Source organism: Bidens hawaiensis, unplaced genomic scaffold (assembly GCF_021521415.1).
Source record: "Bidens hawaiensis isolate Kalapana, Puna unplaced genomic scaffold, B.hawaiensis_p1.1 tig00028232_1, whole genome shotgun sequence".
Classification (NCBI taxonomy): Eukaryota; Viridiplantae; Streptophyta; class Magnoliopsida; order Asterales; family Asteraceae; genus Bidens; species Bidens hawaiensis.
Genome location: NW_027494589.1, coordinates 26,758 through 45,515, shown reverse-complemented (window position 1 = coordinate 45,515; position 18,758 = coordinate 26,758). Strand labels below are relative to the sequence as shown.

Here is an 18,758-nt window from a genome sequence, read left to right as displayed (position 1 = left end):
ATTTGATGATGAAAATTGTTTCACAAATAAATTAGATGTTATAACCCGGATTAAAAGTTATATGGGTTTGGTAAAACTCATGACCCGCTTCTTTTTTTTAATATAAAATTGTTTCTTAATTATAAATCATATTTTATAAAAAAATAAATATTAATTTTTAGCATATCCCTATTTTATAGGATTTTTATATCAAATATTTAATGAAATTAATTTTTAATTTAATGAGACGTTATAACATGTTTAAGGACTGTATGGGTTTGGTAAGATCCATACCCGTGAATTCGGGTCAAATGCATGAGAAGCCTCAATTTAAAAATCAAGTAATCTGGTGGTTTCCATAAAAGAGGGAAGCGACCACATCGCGACACGTAGGATTTTTGAGTTTTCGTTTATATATATTATAGATTATGCGAATGCGTTTATTTCTTGTGTTGTAATTCTCTTGTTTTTCTAGTCTAGTTTCTTGCTAGTCGGTGCTTTATAAATTTATGTCGTTCAAGTAAATAGTTTGTTGATTCGACGACATCCCCATAAATTTTTGACATGAAGGTACTTGTATTGATGTCTAGCGCTTCCATGATCTATTTTTTATCATCACCCAATAAAATAAATTAACCTATATATTTAAAACTAATAGATTTTTAACTTATATATTTAAAATTTCATGGACCTTGAACTCCCTGAAATGAGTGAAATCATTACCCAACCAGACTCACTTATCTTCTCTATTATAAACTTACATTCTCTAATAAGAGAAGCACATTATCGCAGTTCATCGAACTCAATCTCCCGTTGCTACTCTTAGCTACAAGTCAATTTCAACTCCAAGAGATGCCTTCATTTTGATTACTGATTCAATCTCTTACCTTGTCTATTTTAAAAAATTGTATGCTAAACAATGTAGGAAACAACTCTTTTAGAGGACTATGAGGCTCCTATCGATCGTAGCATAAGTTTATCGAGCCACCTTGACTCACTACTTCTTTCATAAAGCCACTTAAATCGATTGAGGACGTTGGTAATTCTACTCAAATTTTGAAGATGTTTTTCTATGTTCATGAAAAATATAGGAATGAATGATCTGTCATATTTATAGCTCCATCACTATTCAACAAGTTAAGCAAGTATTGTTGCTTGCAAACTACCGACTCCAAGGCCTCCTATTTCTTTTGGGGCTATTACTTTTTCCCAATGTATTCAACATATTTTTTAGTTTGAAATGTTACTCGTATAGAAGGTTTTTTTTTTTATAAAAGTCACCTAAATCCGTAATCACACTCTTCTTTGCCTTCAATCATTGTCGTGTAACTCTCTATTTTTGCCTACTGCTTTCAACCTGTGAACGAAAAATGTAGATTAGTTAGAGGGATTTGTACAAAATGAAAGAGGCAATGACCCACCGACATTCTTTATCGATTTATCGCAATCTCTATCCTACACAACTCTTTCTTTTATTATTACTCTGGGTCGTCTTTTTTTTTTCCCCCTTTAAACTTCCGGTGTTACATAAATAATGAGAAAATGAGTTAATTGAAAAAGAATGGAAATAATTGGATTTAACATAAGCCTGTTGTTCGCATGTTGTGATGATAATATTTGGTTATTGTATAGTACAAGTAATTAGGCACAACATACCACTTATGAACTAACAATTAAACTTTAAAGATCATAACATTTGGTTGCACCAAAACCTAACATATTAATAGTTATAACATCATAATATACCAAATAATTACAATGTAACATTAAATTATTAATAATTTTGGTGAGATGTGCAAGTTTGATTTTTGTTAATGTTGGATTTGATGGATTCCTAGTATTCAAGCCTTTTCTTATTTGATGGTTAATTTGTAGAAAACATATTGATACTAACTTCGTAAGCATCCGTATAACGTATTATTTAATCTTTGATTTACTGATGTCATGTCATTCTCCTTTTCTTATTATTGTGACCAAAATACTAGAATACTATGTAAAATGCCATTGGATTTTGACAATTTGTTGGGCGGAGTAGTATTTAGTTATTTACAATTGATTTTAGGGTCAGGCTAAACGTATCCCCCCTGGTTGCTTGTCATAAACCCACTCCCCCCCCCCCCCCCCCGGAAAAACCAATTTTCATATTACCATTTGAAATCATATAATTAACAAATTAGCACAAAATTAAGGATTTCAGATTATTTTTTTTACAAGTGTTTTCTTTTCATAGAAAACCCATGAAAAAAATTCAAAAAAAAATAAAAATAAAAAAATCATAACGCAAAATATAAATAAAAAACAAAAAATAAATAAACTAAAATGTTTTCGCTGTTATCATTGTTAAAAATAAACTTTTTGATTTTATTTGTCAAACGAAAACATTAAGAATGTATTTGAAATTCAATTCCCCTCAATTCCAATTCCTATTGGAATTTCCAGATTCCAAATCCAATTCCTTCAAATTCCAATTCCAATTTCATTTCATTCCGTGAAACGAACGCGTCCTAATATAATGCTAAATATATATGTTTCCCTTGTTCATTTTTAATTAATATTTTAATAGTTTTTGTTCTTTTTTAATCGAGATTTGTATACTACTAACATTTCTATGTGTCGTAGGTTCCGGGATTTGATCGTGATTAAAAAGGGCGAAAAAAGAGCCAAAATGAGCCAAAACGGAGATCCAGAACACGTCAGGAAGAACCAGAACAGAGAACCAGTCAGACGGGCCCCCATGGAGAAGCACGCCGCGCCGCACGAAGGGGGAAGGCCAAATGCCCTTAGCGCGGCGCCTAGGCATTACTGGCCTTAATTAATTTCGTTTTCGCTTAATGCCGGGCCTTATTTTCGCTATTTAAACACCTTTAACTTAAACCTGACATAACCTGAAGCCACCAGACGATTTTGGAGAGTTCTTGGAGCTATTTTACGAGTTTGTTGGTGATTTTGAAGGCACGAGAACATCCGGTGAAGAGCTTTACGTTCAAGATCGAAGACTACGGGTTTTATCGCCTTTGATCTTTCGTTTCTCATTATTTCACCATGTTTTCAGTTTTATTTGCTTTGTTTGATTTAGATATATGATGCTAGGCTAAACTTCATAAACTACCTAGGTCGTGATGAAGCTTTGTTCGGTTTGATTTTGATTGGGATTTCTTTTCGTTATGGATTTTATGTTCTAAGTAAAGTGTTGAGTTTAAATTAATTGATGCGTATGATTGCTTGGTTTTATTTACTTGGATTTATTGTTTCACATTACCCTTGGTGATTGTTTCATAGGATAGGGTTTTGTTAGGTCATTTACTGTGTGTTCTTGACTATTTTATGATTGATATGCATTAAAATCATAGAAACAATAAAATCAATTAAATAGATAAAAGTGAGCTGCTAGCCTAGAAAGCTGTAAGGTGATAGGTTATTGATAGATCTTTGTTGGTCAGGATTGCTAGATTTAGTTCTTCGTAAGGAGTCCGTCTAGGTTTGATTGTCAGCTTAGTCTATTAAGTCAATTGAGTCTTCTTAACTATCTTTGATTTCCGCGCTGTAAGGTAGGATTTCGTCATAAAGATACTTAGACATAAATTATTAAATAACCTTAAGGATGCTTAATTTATAAAACTGGTGAGTCTTAAAACTTGTTAGAAATCCATAGGTGTCTTCTTGAAGGTCAAGGGTCTTGTTCGGGTTTTCTGTCAAGGGTCTATTTTACGATCCCAGTTCCATAACTTAAGTTTCCCATTTGATTGATTGTCGTGACATTAGAGATTCTAGCCTAGGTAGTTATTTTCATCATCTGAATTAATCTAAGTGTTTTAATAGTTTATTATATTTTATTTAATTAGGTTTAGGTTTAATTAATTAATAATTAGTTTAAAACCCCCTTCAAACATTATTATTAAATAGTCACGTCTTGTAGTTGAGTCTAATTAGCTAGTACACGTAATTTATAGAGTCTCGTGGGTTCGATATCCGGACTTACTTAGCTGTACTAGAGTCGATCGGTACACTTGCCGGTTAGTAGTTTAAGAGTCTAGAATTATTACTTAGTGTCTAGATTAGCTTATTTTTAGTTAATAATTATTTGACTACTTCAAGCACATCACGCCCTAAGAGTAGGAATGTGATATCAGTAAGTTTTACGAAAATATTTACTATTGAATTGATTAAAAACATTTTTCATTATGTAACTTTTAGTTTAGGGTATGATTCAAATGTTTCAAGGTCTAAACGCGTCTAATATAAATTTAGGCTCCATTCATTTTGAGCTCTACTATTAATGATCAGGCTTAGCTCGTGAGTTATAAAAACAAAAATTTTGTGTTTTTAAGTTTGAACAAAAATTTTTTTATTTAAATTTGTGAATAAGAAATTAATTTTTCTTTTTCTATTTTTAAATTGAACATAAAAGTTTTTTTGTTGTTAAGTACACTTCTGCATTTAATTTTTTTATCAACAATTTAACATAAATTTTGTGGCGAACCTAACCTACACTACACTGACCTTGGTGTCGTTATTCATTTTTATATTTTTGATTGATATAAACTACGTGTTGGTATCTTTTGGGCATATCACGGTTTATTCTTTTCTATGGTTGTTTTTATCCTTTCAACCACATCCGCCGGCAAACGATTTATTCAAAATCTACTCAAATTCTTTTAAAAAAATTCATAAATCGAACACCCCTTAGTTTCAATTTATTGAGTTGTGTCTCGAACGTTATTACGCCAGCACCCTACAATTGGCATCAACTTTCTGCACGCCATACGTTCGGTAAAAAGCCTCACCAAAAATCTCAAGTGATTTTACACCACGACACGACACGACACGACACGACACCAAATCATTATGGGCCATGAAACACAATCAAATGTCTCCCGTGTACACAAAATGAAATTTTAGTCTTCCAAATCACGGATATATAACACACACCATATATACCATTAACCTTTAATTTATTGAAACTTCACTTTACACGCCTCATGTCCTGTCACATGTTTCACTTTATTTCGATTAATATTATGTTTTTGACCAGGCAATAAGCCTCTGTTTGTCTAGCTCAGATATTAATAACAAAAGATAATAATATTATAATATAGTTTCTTTTTCAAAGAACCTTTGACCTGGACTTCCCGGTTTAAATACAAGGGTAGTATATATAGTATACTACTTTAATATTCGTATAATAAGTTCAAAAATTCGTTAACTTTCACATGATTCTTGATCGTTTTTGAAGCAACACCATTAATGGGTCTTCTTCCTTAGCGGTCTGCAAACCTTAAACAAGCAAACCCACTTCGTGTTTGTCTGTACAAACACAGATTGATATTCTTTAACTGAAACCCAGTTCAAAGATTCAATCTTTTTACTATACCATCATGTTACAAGCAAATTCAAGATCCGTCAGGTATAACCCACTTTCAAATTATGCTTAATTGTGACTCAGTTTCTTGAATTGTGTTATTGTTCAGTTGTTTTGACTTTTGACTTGGTCAAATTCTTGTTGGCATTTGACCACTTAGTTATGACTTATTGTGGTTTTTGATAATTTGAGTATTTTTGTTAGATTTCAAGATGATGCTCATAATAATACTGGGATGACAAAACTTCCATCTATGAACAAAGATAACAACTTATTTAAAGTTAAATATAATCTTGATGGCAAACAAATACCCGAGGAAAATCAACACTCCTTGAAATCAAAAGTTCTGTCTCGGGTTTTCTCGGAAGATTACGAGAGAGTGAGGAAGAAAATATTGGACCCTCGAGGACGGACGATTCGAAAATGGAACAATATTTTCTTGATAGCCTGTTTAGTTTCATTATTTGTAGACCCTTTGTTCTTTTACTTGCCATCCGTTCGGCCCAAGAACGTCTGCATCAATATCGGGCTCACCCTCGAGGTCATTCTCACCGTTGTGAGATCAATAGCTGATGTTTTTTATATAATTCAGATTTATATTCGGTTTCACACCGCTTATGTGGCACCATCTTCCCGTGTTTTTGGAAGAGGCGAACTTGTTATAGATTCTTACAAAATTGCTAGAAAGTATATCCGAGGGCGTCTATGTATTGACCTCATTGCAGCCTTGCCTCTTCCTCAGGTATTTGCGTTTTTATACTTATATTAAATGTTTTCAGAATCTGACCGTGGTCGCCTTACTGGTTCACTGGTCGGACCAAAGATCGTATGTGTGTGTGTGTTAAAGATAAAATATGAAAATACTTTGTGTTCTATGTGAATTTGCAATTTCAATAAAATATTAGGACTAAAATAAATAAATTATGTAGCCTTGAGTAATAAATGATTCATAAATTGAGATTTCGAAGAAAAAAAATTAAAATTTAAATCATTGGAAATTCGGTCTGATACTTAACCGGTCGATTCAAATGTGGAACGATTAAATATGCTTAACCGGACGAGTTCCTACCGGCTAGTCCGGTCTGGTCGTGAGAATAGTTCTTCGAATGAAATAAATAGTTCTTCTAATAATTGTTTCTTTGTGACTATTGCAGTTGCTAATCTGGCTGATTATACCAAACTTAAGTGGTTCAACCATGGCTAACACGAAAAACGTGCTTCGGTTTATTATAATCTTTCAATACCTTCCGCGGCTCTATCTTATATTCCCTCTAACATCACAAATAGTCGATGCTAATGGAGTTGTGACTGAAACAGCATGGGCTGGAGCTGCTTATAATCTGATGCTTTACATATTAGCAAGCCATGTAAAACAGACTATAATCATATATTCATATTAACAACCTTAATTAACAAAACATGATTCCAACGTTATTGTTGATGCAGGTCATAGGAGCTTGTTGGTATGTTCTGTCCATCGAGAGACAAGAATCCTGCTGGAGAAGTGTATGCCTTATTGAGGATAAAACCTGTGAGGATAAATTCTTCGACTGTGAACGGTTTAATGATCCGAACAGAAAAACTTGGTTCCAGTCAAGTAATGTCTCGGCAAAATGTTTTCCGACAAGTGGTTTTTATCCGTTTGGCATCTTTGATGAAGCTGTGACATCGGAAGTTACTTCGGCTTTGTTCTTTAATAAGTACTTCTACTGTCTTTGGTTTGGCTTGAAGAATTTAAGGTAACTTTCTTGTCCAACATAAATAGTTTATATATAACCAAAGTTTACTGATGTTTTTGTCCCATGAATATATACAGTTCTTTAGGACAAAACTTGTCGACGAGTACTTATGTCGGAGAGATCATTTTTGCAATAATAATAGCCACCGTGGGTCTAGTTCTTTTCGCGTTGTTGATCGGGAATATGCAGGTATTGTATATTATTTATCAATTATTTATAGGAGTACAATAGACCCTGAGTTATATATTTTATCTAATGTAAACTAACTGTGTAAAATGCACTTAGACTTATCTTCAATCAACAACGGTTCGATTAGAAGAATGGAGGATCCGGAGAACCGACACTGAACAATGGATGCGCCACCGCCAGCTGCCTCCAGAGCTCCGGCTGGCTGTCCGGAGATACGATCAGTACAAATGGGTGGCGACTCGAGGAGTTGATGAAGAGTCGCTTCTCAAAGGTCTTCCTTTAGACCTTAGACGAGATATTAAACGACACCTTTGCTACGACCTGGTTCGACGGGTAAGTTTCATTTCACATGTGAAATAAAAAATCTATAGTTGCTCACTTGTGCAACATTATTAATCATAGAATGAGTTTTTGATGATTCAGGTCCCGTTGTTTGATCAAATGGACGGACGGATGTTGGATGCGATCTGTGAGCGGTTAAAACCGGCGTTATGTACACCAGGCACGTGTTTGGTTCGGGAGGGTGATCCAGTGAACGAAATGTTATTTATAATCCGAGGAAACCTTGACTCATACACCACAAACGGGGGCCGGACCGGGTTTTTCAACTCATGCAGAATCGGGCCAGGTGACTTCTGTGGGGAGGAGCTGCTGACATGGGCCCTGGACCCACGGCCGAGTGTGGTGATCCCGTCGTCTACACGAACCGTGAAAGCAATTTCTGAAGTTGAAGCTTTTGCTCTCATAGCAGAAGATTTGAAATTCGTGGCGTCACAATATAGGAGATTGCATAGTAAACAGCTTCGGCATAAGTTTCGGTTTTACAGCCACCAGTGGCGGACATGGGCTGCTTGTTTTGTGCAAGCAGCGTGGAGGAGGTATAAACGGAGGAAGAATGCTAGTGAGCTTCTGGCTCGAGAGAGTTTTGCGAGTTTAGATTATGAGCGGGAGGCGAGTCCGGTTATGCATATTGGTGAAATGGTTGGGGCTGTGAGTCATAGCGCGAGTAGGAGGGCCGGGAGCTTGCTGCCGGGGTCCAAAGCAAGTAGTGTTAGCGCGTTACAGAAGCCAGCAGAGCCTGATTTTTCTGTAGATGAAGAATGAACATTTGGAGAAAAAGATAGTTCAAAGAAAAATATACTTGCTAACAATATTTATTAAAAAGGTGCAAGTGATACTCTAGGAAACTAGTCATAAGAATATTGAAGTTATTGGGTGTAACTTATATACAAAAAATAATAATAATATGGAAATGATGCCTATTTGTAGATTTATAGGCCAATGTTTCTTCAAAATGTAAATGAAATAGAATGTTGTATATTGTAGAATGGAGATGTATTTACTTTTGTAACTAGGTATGTATCATAACAGTGTTTGTACTTGAGTTATTTTTATTATTATTACTATTATTATATATTTTTTAAAGGCGATATTTCATAAAAGGAACGAACTAGCAAGCCGATAGAAACACGAAATTTGTTTGTAAAGACAAGTTCTTGGTTCTCCTAGTTTTTATTAAATTATGGACCACACAACATGGGCTGCCAGATGTGAGATGCCAAACATATATTTGGGCTGCTGTGGGTTTACAGTCTAATGGATCAGAGCCCAAAGGTGTGGAGAAAGATTTATTGTCACCTTCTCATCCTTTAAATTTGAAGTGGAATTGCACAAGAAAAATGGATCAGACCCATTAACCTACTGTAAACCCAGAGTGGCCCAAATATATTTTAGTAAGGCAGCCCATGTTGTGTAGTCCATAACTTAATAAAAATTGAGATTGGACAACTTGTGTTTATGATAAAAACCGAATTGCACAAGAAAATGCATCTTCATTCTACAATTTAAAACATTATATTTAACATGAAGAAACACTGGCTTCGTCAATCTACAAAGCATTCCCATAATTAATTTTTAACTTATTGTTTAAAATCCAGAAGAATACATCCAATGACCAATTTATGGTGCTTGTGAACGAAAAAAAATGAACTTTTTGTATAGCGTAATGACAAACGGTGTAAAATGCGCCAAATTTTACTTAAATAATGATGAGATTTAAGTTGCCACATGCGATGATGTGACTGGTTACAACTTGAAAATCAGACACATCCCAGTGAGATATTCAAAGTTTAGGTTGTATTAAGGTTTACATAGAGATGTAACTTTTAGGTTTTTTAAAAATTTTGTTCAATGAGTGTACACTTTATGATCCCGTGTTATAAACCTTTTAACATGTTTGGCTATGGTTTTGAAAACCTGATAGTGATTTTAAAAACTTTAAGTTTATCCAGTGAAAATATGTTAATTATGTATATTTTCTCTAGGAAAATAAGATCTCCATATTGACCATAGTATTGGGAGCTATCAATAAAGTTAAGGGTCAGTTTTGGAAAAAAGTGGAAGTTGAAGGGAGTATTTCGAAAGTGTTAATTTAAATATATTTTAATTCATAATTTGGAAGTTTAAATAGTTAGATAGTTTTTAAATAGTTTGCGGGGGAATGTTCGTGTTTTTTCAATGTAGATTCAAGTTCGATCACTATTTACATTATTTTTGGTGGATGTTAACAATAAATTAATTGAGCTAGGCCTCGCGAGGTTGTCAGTTTGGATCCCGAGCCCACCCTGTTTCGTCCCACTGTGTGTTACGCCAGAGATTATGCTATTGTGAATTTGTGATGGTACAATGACCGTCAAGTAACAGTCGACGGTATGGTTTCCAGGGTGAACGCCCAAACCAAACTCCAAAGTCAGTGTGGGCCCAGTTAAGCAACATAGTCTGACCAGAGTGGATCATCGAGGCTCTCCAATTTGGAGAATGAGTCATAGTATGTTTAAAAACACTTGGCTAAACTCTTGGAAAGCTCTCACGAGGGTTCGATGTCGTGAGAGTTAGTCCATCTAGTGGTGTTTCACCCAAGCTTTAAATGGAAATATGACACATGAGTGAGATTCAAACACATGACGTTAAATAGAAATAACCCTTAGGTGAATTAAAGGTAAAATTCCGACCACCTACCAAAGTAGTGATGGCACCGTCATAATAATAATAATAATAAAATCATGGTGGATGGGGTGATTTGTGAAAGATGGGATTGGAGTAGAAACCCGGTGGGTCCGGTTCTCTTGGAAGAGTTTAGGGAGTTGCAACCATGTTTCAACAGGTGTCACTCGAGCACGGTAAGGACAATATTTTGGTGCGGTGACCCCACATGTGAGTTTTCCGTCCGCAATCTTAAAAGCATATTGGTGGAAAAGAATTAGTCAGGCTCGTCTATGTTTTTGAATGGAACAATTGGATTCTGAAAAACGTGGGTTTGTGGCTTGGCGAGTTGTGCTTAATAGACTGCCGAGCTTTGAAACTCTGGCTAGGAGAAGCATTCCGGTAAGTTCAACCGAGTGCCCCATTTGTGGTAGGGAGGAGGAATTGACAGACCATATTTTCTTTTTGTGTGAATAAGCTCAAAAGGTGTGGTGCTTGATTTCCCAATTGTGCAAGGTACCTCCGATTTTCGCATTTAGTGTTCAAGATTTGGTGGAGCTTCATGGGTACATGTCAGCTCTAAAGGATTTAGCAAAAGTTTTTCATGCGATTTGCCTAGTTACAATGTGGTGCCTTTGGAAGAAACGAAACGATCTAGTCCACAATGGGGCCTCAATTCATGTCCAAAGTATACACGAAGAGATTAAATCGCTAAGTTACCTTTGGATCAAGCATAGCTTCAAAAAAAGAGGGTTAACTTGAGAGGATTGATAGGTTTCGGTTGTAATTCGATGTTAGTGTTACATGGTTTTGCTTTTGGTGGTGAAACTTAGTTTGAATTTTCTTTCTTTACCTTCGTGTTTAGTGGTTGTATTTGACGGTTCTAGCATCTTGCTAGTTTTAATAAGTTTTTGTTGGTTATTTAACAATAATAACAATAATAATAATAATAATAATAATAATAATAATAATAAATCATAGCGCAATTAGGTGTAAAAGAGTTACGTAGTTTGTTGCAAAACTAATCATATGTTTGAAACTTGAAATTTGAATAGATTAAAATTTCAATAAGTCAAAGAGTTGACATATGACTGGCCTTCGTCGAACTTGCCAGCCTTTAAAATTAGGCCATCTGGCACCGAGTCAAAGCCCACCAAGTGCTCTCTCAACAAAATTTTGACTCCTCTAAATTCCATAGTGGCTCCGATCCGCGTTGCTTAAGCTTTTGCATAGTCTTTTTTAAGATTGATTTTGTTTTTCCTTTTTAACTATATATTATTATTATTATTATTATTATTATTATAAAGAAACATATTTAATAAATTTGAAAGTCAAATTAAACACTGCTGCCTATAATTCTTTTTGCTTGCTTAAGATCTGCTTTAATACACTATTTTCACTGCTTGAGTGCATGTGCATCTGCTTGAAAAACTAACTGAACCTGTAATGTTAATATGTTATCATAGGTTTATGTAAGTGTCATTAAAAGAAAAGAAGCTAATCTTAGAGGATATATATATAATTCTACTTCATATGAATTGGTTAATTCATGTAAAAATACACCCTAAAAAGTTTATAATTGCCACTCATGTTTTAGTTAATTTCAATTGAACTTTATTTTTAACCTAACAAGTTGGATTTCCCATTTGATACGACATGAATTCTTTACGTGTTGGCTCGGTTTGATATGATATAGTCACTCGCTATAGCAACTGAAAGAGAAAAAAAAAAGAGTTTTGATATGATCAAAAGAATGTCGACATTTGGTTTACATCAATTGAAAACCATAGTATACCATATCGGTATTGGTCACCAATGCAAGTACCAACGTTGTTCGCCGGAATTGGTTCGGTTTGTCAACGTACCGTTATGATACCACCAATAACGAATACTCATACCGGTTCCGGTTATGCAGCTTAGCCAGAATCGGTTCTAGCTCTCGTATAGCTTATGATAAAAATAATCAATTTTTTTTAATACAATTCTGTTTTAAAAAAAAAAAGTTGTAACAAAAAGGTCATACAACATGTTGAGAGAAAAAATAACCACAAAACGAAAGTTATAAGAGAAAAACGTAAGTTTAATAAAATAAATAAAAGTAAAATATAATTATTTGTTTTTTGAATAAGTAACTTCAAAGTAACCGTATGATAATCTAGACGTTATATACCGAAAATCCGTTTTGCCTGTTACTAAAGATTGATAATCTTCGTAAAGATTACTCTAATAATCTGTCTAAACATCATTTGACACAAATGCATTTCAATTTTCAACTTAAAAAATAACCGGAACTTTTTCAGTTTATCATAGATATATGTCAAATGACTATTAGAATTGTTGAGCTGATCTTTAGGATGATATATTAAAAATTCATTACTTTGCTATAATTTAATTAACATGTGATATCAGAAGAGAAAATTATGAATTTAAATATTATAAATAATGTTGAGGAAATATATACATATAGTTGCTACCGAAATTCATATACACGCCAAATATGTCTTTTTACAAAAGAAGATTTCATTAACTTGAAGAGTTCGAAAATTAATATATTAAAACATGTAAAGCGTGTGGGATAGAAAAATATTGTTAGAAACTTAGAATATTATCCAGATCTAGTCTAGCTATATATTTATAAAATATGTTGTTTGTAAGATAGGATAATGTTGTTAGAATAGTAAACATATACATGTCTAACAACCTTTGGAACTGGAGTTTGTGTGTGCTATGTTAGTATATTTAGATTGCTAAATGTTGTTAGAAGAAACTTTCAAACCAGCGTCTAAATATACTATAGGGATATATAATTGCTAAATGAATTTTAATTAGTCTAAATATAATGCATATCAGAAAATATGTATCTACATGATATGTATAATGTATGTTTGCATAACATACATTTCATGTTTATACGTGTAGATTAGAATAAAAGCTATTCACAAAATTACTTCAATACCAAATTTCATTGAATTATATGATATATAGAAGAAGTAGAAATTATCAAGCATTCACCTAACACAGTCAGAGATATCATCTATGCTACATAGGAAATTGAAAGTTATAGACTTGTCAGTTATGTTAAACCTTAGACAAGTAAATCAAGAACACCAAAGACGATATTGCATAAAACGTTTATGCGACTCTTTTCATTAATAGAAAACAAGAACAAAATACTTTCTACTCTCTCTACTCTCTTCTCTACTCTACGCAAATAAAACCTTTTGATGAGTTTATATAGCACTCACAATTCTAATCCTACTCAAACTACGAAACATAATTAAACTAGACTTCTAATTTATTTAATAATAAGTAAAATATAACTATGACACCAAATTATTCAACTTGGTCACTGAACTTTGGATCTCCACCAAACCGCCCTTAAGATCTTCCGTACCACCCTTAATACTTTTCGTATTAACCTTTCGGGTCCTTCAAGTTGGTCTTGCTCCAAGTTTTACAAGTTATAGTTGGGTTGCATACAATAAAAGTTGAGTTGAGCTCCATATGACACCTAGACAAGTTTTCACGGTACATGCAACATGTCTAGTCAAGTTTGAGCTTGACTTGATAACTTGATAGGCTTCAGTATTGTCTTAATTTCGGCTTGAAAAAAACGTGATTATGTAATTGAAAATATATTTTCGATAACCAAACTTATTTTAAATAAATATAATGTTTGATAAATAAAAAATTATAGTATATGTAAAAATTTAAATACGACTCAACACTAAGCGTTATTCACAATTTTAAATTATAACAGTGGCAATGAAAAAACTCGAGAGTAATTATTAGGCCCTTGTAACTTCTAAGATGAGTTTGGTTCATTGATGTGCTCAAGTTAAAGCTCATACTTGATAAAATTAGTTTAACTCGAGCTTCTAAATAAGTAAATGATAGATCAACAGGATTACACAATATTAAGCAAAGGAGTAACATCGACGTAATATTTCCAACATTATTCGTTCACCGCATGTAATTATCAACGAACTATCGACATCTAGTGACAATAAAACTATAAACAATGATAGTTCTCTCCCACAACGATTCATGCCACTAGTGGTAACGACCGCCCGTTGAAGCACCTCCACCATCGTCGCACTTCCACCGCTACATACTTAGCATGCCTATCGGTTACCCTCCAATTGCTCACCCCTATTACACCTTTACCTCCACCAACAGGAGGATACCACCACCACTCTGAGTTAGGCTTTAGAGATGTTATTTGATGTTACCACTTTGATTTTTGTTGATTATTAATAGTTAGTGCTTGATTTTTGTTGATAAATAGTTAGGGGAGCCCTCTTCATGTTCTACTTAATTAAGTATGTAACGCTTTGTACATGTCATATCCGTTATGTTCAATAGCTCTCTTTTAAAGTTGAATGTTGTTTTAAACGTAAATGATATTAATGGACTTGTTTACTTTTAAAGTTAGTTCATAATTATGCTTGCCTTTTTCCCTTTTCTATACTGTCTTTTTCCCCCGCTACCTCATAGTCTATAAGAAGATGTACATGTTATATTTTCATTATTTTGTATCAGGATATATAGAGTTTTAGTCCTAAATCCAAATAAAACGTTGGTCCAAATTCAATGGCTACTCATGCCATGTTTTTAATGTTGATTTTTAATTAAAAATAAACAAAAATGTACTTCAAATCTCACTTTTCTTGGTATTTAATTAAGGTGCCTTAGTAGCTTGATAAGCAACATTCGGAAATAGTGAAATACTCAAAAATCTTGTTCACGATCTTAAGGCTCGTCCTTTCTCAAACCATGTAAATGGAATGTCAAGCCATATCATACCCACTTTACTTTACATAATAAGACTTAAATTTGTTAATTTCCACAGATTTTTGAATCTCATAAATAACAATGTTCTATAGCATAAATAAATGTAAATAGTTATAATAACAAATATGTGATTCATTCTCTTATAATACTCAATAATCGTCGCGTCAAATCTCTTTATTTTTAATGACAAGTTTTTTTCAATCATTAATGTATGTGGAATTTAAAAGTGCGTCATCTGAAACTAAATATGTAAATGGAATGTCAAGCCATTTCATTTCATTTCCAACTTTACTTTACATCTTATATAAGACTTAAAATAAATAATTTCCCCATTGAATCTCTTAAGGCCATTCGTGATGGGCGATAAGAGCGATTTCGGGGCGGGAGGATTTTGTCGCCGGAAGGAAGAAAGGAAATATTATTATTATATTCATATGTGTGTGTTATAAACACACACACATATTACTATTTGTAGCCCCTACACCATTACACCCCAAAAATAAATTCTCACCCCTTACTGACTGCGCGCCACGTGTGGCAATTTGTAGCCCATCCACTACCATATCCTAACTAACAATCTACTTTAGCATAAATAAATGTAGATAGTTATGATAACAAACATGTCATTCACTGTATTATGTTTAACGTCGTCTGTTGCAGAAAGCAAGAGATTTTAGTTAAGTTCTTTCTATCCTTTATTAATTTTCATGTAAAGTTTGTACATGGTACACAAATTATATCTCTTAAATATATAACAATGTTAGACCTTGACGTGACTTATTTGATTCACTATCCAACTCGTCCACTTCTGGTCCATTTAATTTGTCACCTAATTAATATATCCAATTAGAAGAAACATAATTAGACTAATTTATATAGTTAGTTATTGACCACTGACCAGTGTCTTATTTAACTGGAATTAGTCACCTAATTAGTATATTTGTTAGTATTTGTTTTAGCAAGTGTAGGGCCATTTCCCACCCAAAGTTCGATCTTGGTTTCACTTTTACATGAAAGTTAATTATATTCCAAGACTGGTTGCCAAAGTTTGGCAAAAGCCATAGAGATGAACAACTTGCTTCGTATTCATACAACCAAGAAAGTCAACCAATGCCATCTTTGACTTTATTAAATTACTAGCTATTGATGATGGTGTGTAAGCTTCTGGTTTGATTCTTGATGCGTGTTTTGCTGAAGAAGAAAAGGGTTTTTGTTTTCTTGATTATATATTACTTCATGAAAAGTGGACTTCGATCTCCTTCCTATTTTATTTAATTTTTTAGACAGAATTACAAATTTTGTCCTTTAAAATAAGACGAATTACGGTTCGTGTCCTTTTCTAAGTTTCCTTGCAGGCGGTGTACTTTAAACATTTTTTTCCTGCACGTTATGTCCTTTACGCTAACTGGGTTAGAAAAACTCAGTTAAATACCCTCACGTGAGGCGCATGTGAGGGTATTTTTGTCTTTTCGTCTTTCTGACTCCATACTCTTTCCACTGTTCCTCTTTCTCTCTCTAATCTAAACCACCGGAAACCACTGCCTTTTTTGCAGGTGGTCACCTTCTCCGGTCACCATCAAACCACTGTTCCTCTTCTCCGGCACCATCTCCGGTCACCTGCCCCCATCCAACCTCCGGCAACCACTGCCTTTTTTGCAACCAGCCACCACCACCGTTCACCGCCATATCCACCTCCCCTTTCACCAAATCCATTCCGGCCGGCGACAGGAAGCATGTATCTCCTAAACCTAACTCAAGGTCCCGCCAGTGGCGGTGGTTTATCCACCCAAACACGACATCCCCCCAGCTTCACCCACCCCAATCCCCCCCTCTTCTCCAATCGCCGACCCAAATTCTTATCCTTATCTAATAATAATAATAATAATAATAATAATCTCCGAACAATAATCGCTAACGCCGACGTTACCAACAAACCCAAACCCTCTTCCAATCTACACGACCACCCCCATACTCTTGTTCTCTGCAATTGGAAGGTTTAGTCACGGTTTTTTCGGTTTTCGATGCCCAAACTTTGACTGGTAATGAATTGGAACGAACTTACCACCAAATGTGGCAATTGATTGGTAATGAATTCAGAGCAGGTTGCTATATTTTGTAATTGTGTTAGGGTATTAGGATTGGCCCACCGATTGGGTTTCAAATGTTTTATGTGTATTCGGATACTTTGGAATGTCGCTATCAGTTTGGGTACTTGTCTATAAATGTCAGGTAATGCCAGTGGTTGTTGGTTGCGTTTGGGTATCTCTGGGTACTTCGGGGAGCATCCTAGATACATTAAGTTTTAAGTGTTTGATGGTGCTGGTGGCGAAGCTATGGTGGCGGTGAACGGTGGTGGTGGCTGGTTGCAAAAAAGGCAGTGGTTGCCGGAGGTTGGATGGGGGCAGGTGACCGGAGATGGTGCCGGAGAAGAGGAACAGTGGTTTGATGGTGACCGGAGAAGGTGACCACCTGCAAAAAAGGCAGTGGTTTCCGGTGGTTTAGATTAGAGAGAGAAAGAGGAACAGTGGAAAGAGTATGGAGTCAGAAAGACGAAAAGACAAAAATACCCTCACATGCGCCTCACGTGAGGGTATTTAACTGAGTTTTTCTAACCCAGTTAGCGTAAAGGACATAACGTGCAGGAAAAAAATGTTTAAAGTACACCGCCTGCAAGGAAACTTAGAAAAGGACACGAACCGTAATTCGTCTTATTTTAAAGGACAAAATTTGTAATTCTGTCAATTTTTTATGCTGTTAATTCATTTTATTGTATATATATATTTATATGATTTGTTCTTGAAATTTGGGTTTGACAATATGGTCTTGTAGAGTTGTAGTGCAAATTAATTTATATGCTTGGTGCTTACGGAAGCATAATCAATAATATGGATTCTACGTTTAAAGTTTAAACCTTCAATTTGTAACGTACTTCAAATGTTTTTAATATTGTTAAGTTTCTTTTTTCATTTTGGGAACACACTTTTGATTGAAAACTTATTTATCAAAATTGTGTAATTAAAAACTATTAATTAAATAGATCTAGTTTTTATTTTTAACTAACGTATTATAACCTTTTCAAATGTTTTATACAATCAACCTATTATACTTTTTTTTTTCTTTAAACCATTCTTTTTATACTTTAACCAATGCATTATAATTATTCTCTCTATTTTTTCGATCCACCCATGTGAAATACAAACTAAATTAAATACAATAAAAAATAAAACAAGAACTACAAAAGTAAACTTTAGCTCGTTGATGATATCAATATGAAATACAAGCATTCAGAATTTTGGAAAACCTGGGGGTTAAATAGATGTTTCCCACGAGGGTTAGGTCCGACAAGATGGTTATTCTTCTGATGACCTGCAAAACAGATACCGTGAGCTCGTCACTGAGAAGGGGGGGTACCTCCTTGTGACCATCCTCCGGCGTGAGAATCAGACTAGATTGCTCTTGAATATAAGTGTATATTAAGAGAAATGACTAGAGCAGATATCAGATAATATATGAAGATATAAGATGATGATACCGTTCCAAGGTGTTGGAGTATTTATAGCCGAATGTAGGTTTCCAAGCAGATACAGCCAGCTGTATAATATTCCTGTTCTACCAACTGTGGGCTACGCACGTGCCATGCTGGTGGTTGGTGGGTAGGCAGCGGCTGATAGTGACCAGGCCGGCTGTATACTATTCCTTTTCCACCAACTGCAGGC

General features: G+C 34.5%; 1 protein-coding gene across 1 annotated transcript; it reads left to right on the top strand.

Annotated features, from left to right (window-relative positions):
* The first annotated feature begins 5,150 nt into the window (after positions 1 to 5,150).
* LOC143576508 (protein CNGC15b-like) lies at positions 5,151 to 8,481 on the top strand. The gene is made up of 7 exons (XM_077060580.1): positions 5,151 to 5,383; positions 5,543 to 6,080; positions 6,493 to 6,705; positions 6,785 to 7,077; positions 7,155 to 7,266; positions 7,363 to 7,599; positions 7,690 to 8,481. The coding sequence occupies exons 1-7, from the start codon at positions 5,355 to 5,357 to the stop codon at positions 8,368 to 8,370; spliced, it is 2,103 nt and encodes a 700-aa protein (XP_076916695.1). The 5' UTR covers positions 5,151 to 5,354; the 3' UTR covers positions 8,371 to 8,481.
* Positions 8,482 to 18,758: the final 10,277 nt, after the last annotated feature.

What these genes read in the sequence shown, in the direction of transcription:
- LOC143576508 (XM_077060580.1), top strand. Translation starts at nt 5,355, where the DNA reads ATGTTACAAGCAAATTCAAGATCCGTCAG. An exon ending in TTTACATATTAGCAAGCCAT is followed by an intron (nt 6,706 to 6,784) that starts GTAAAACAGACT and finishes TTGTTGATGCAG; the next exon opens with GTCATAGGAGCTTGTTGGTA. An exon ending in TTTGGCTTGAAGAATTTAAG is followed by an intron (nt 7,078 to 7,154) that starts GTAACTTTCTTG and finishes GAATATATACAG; the next exon opens with TTCTTTAGGACAAAACTTGT.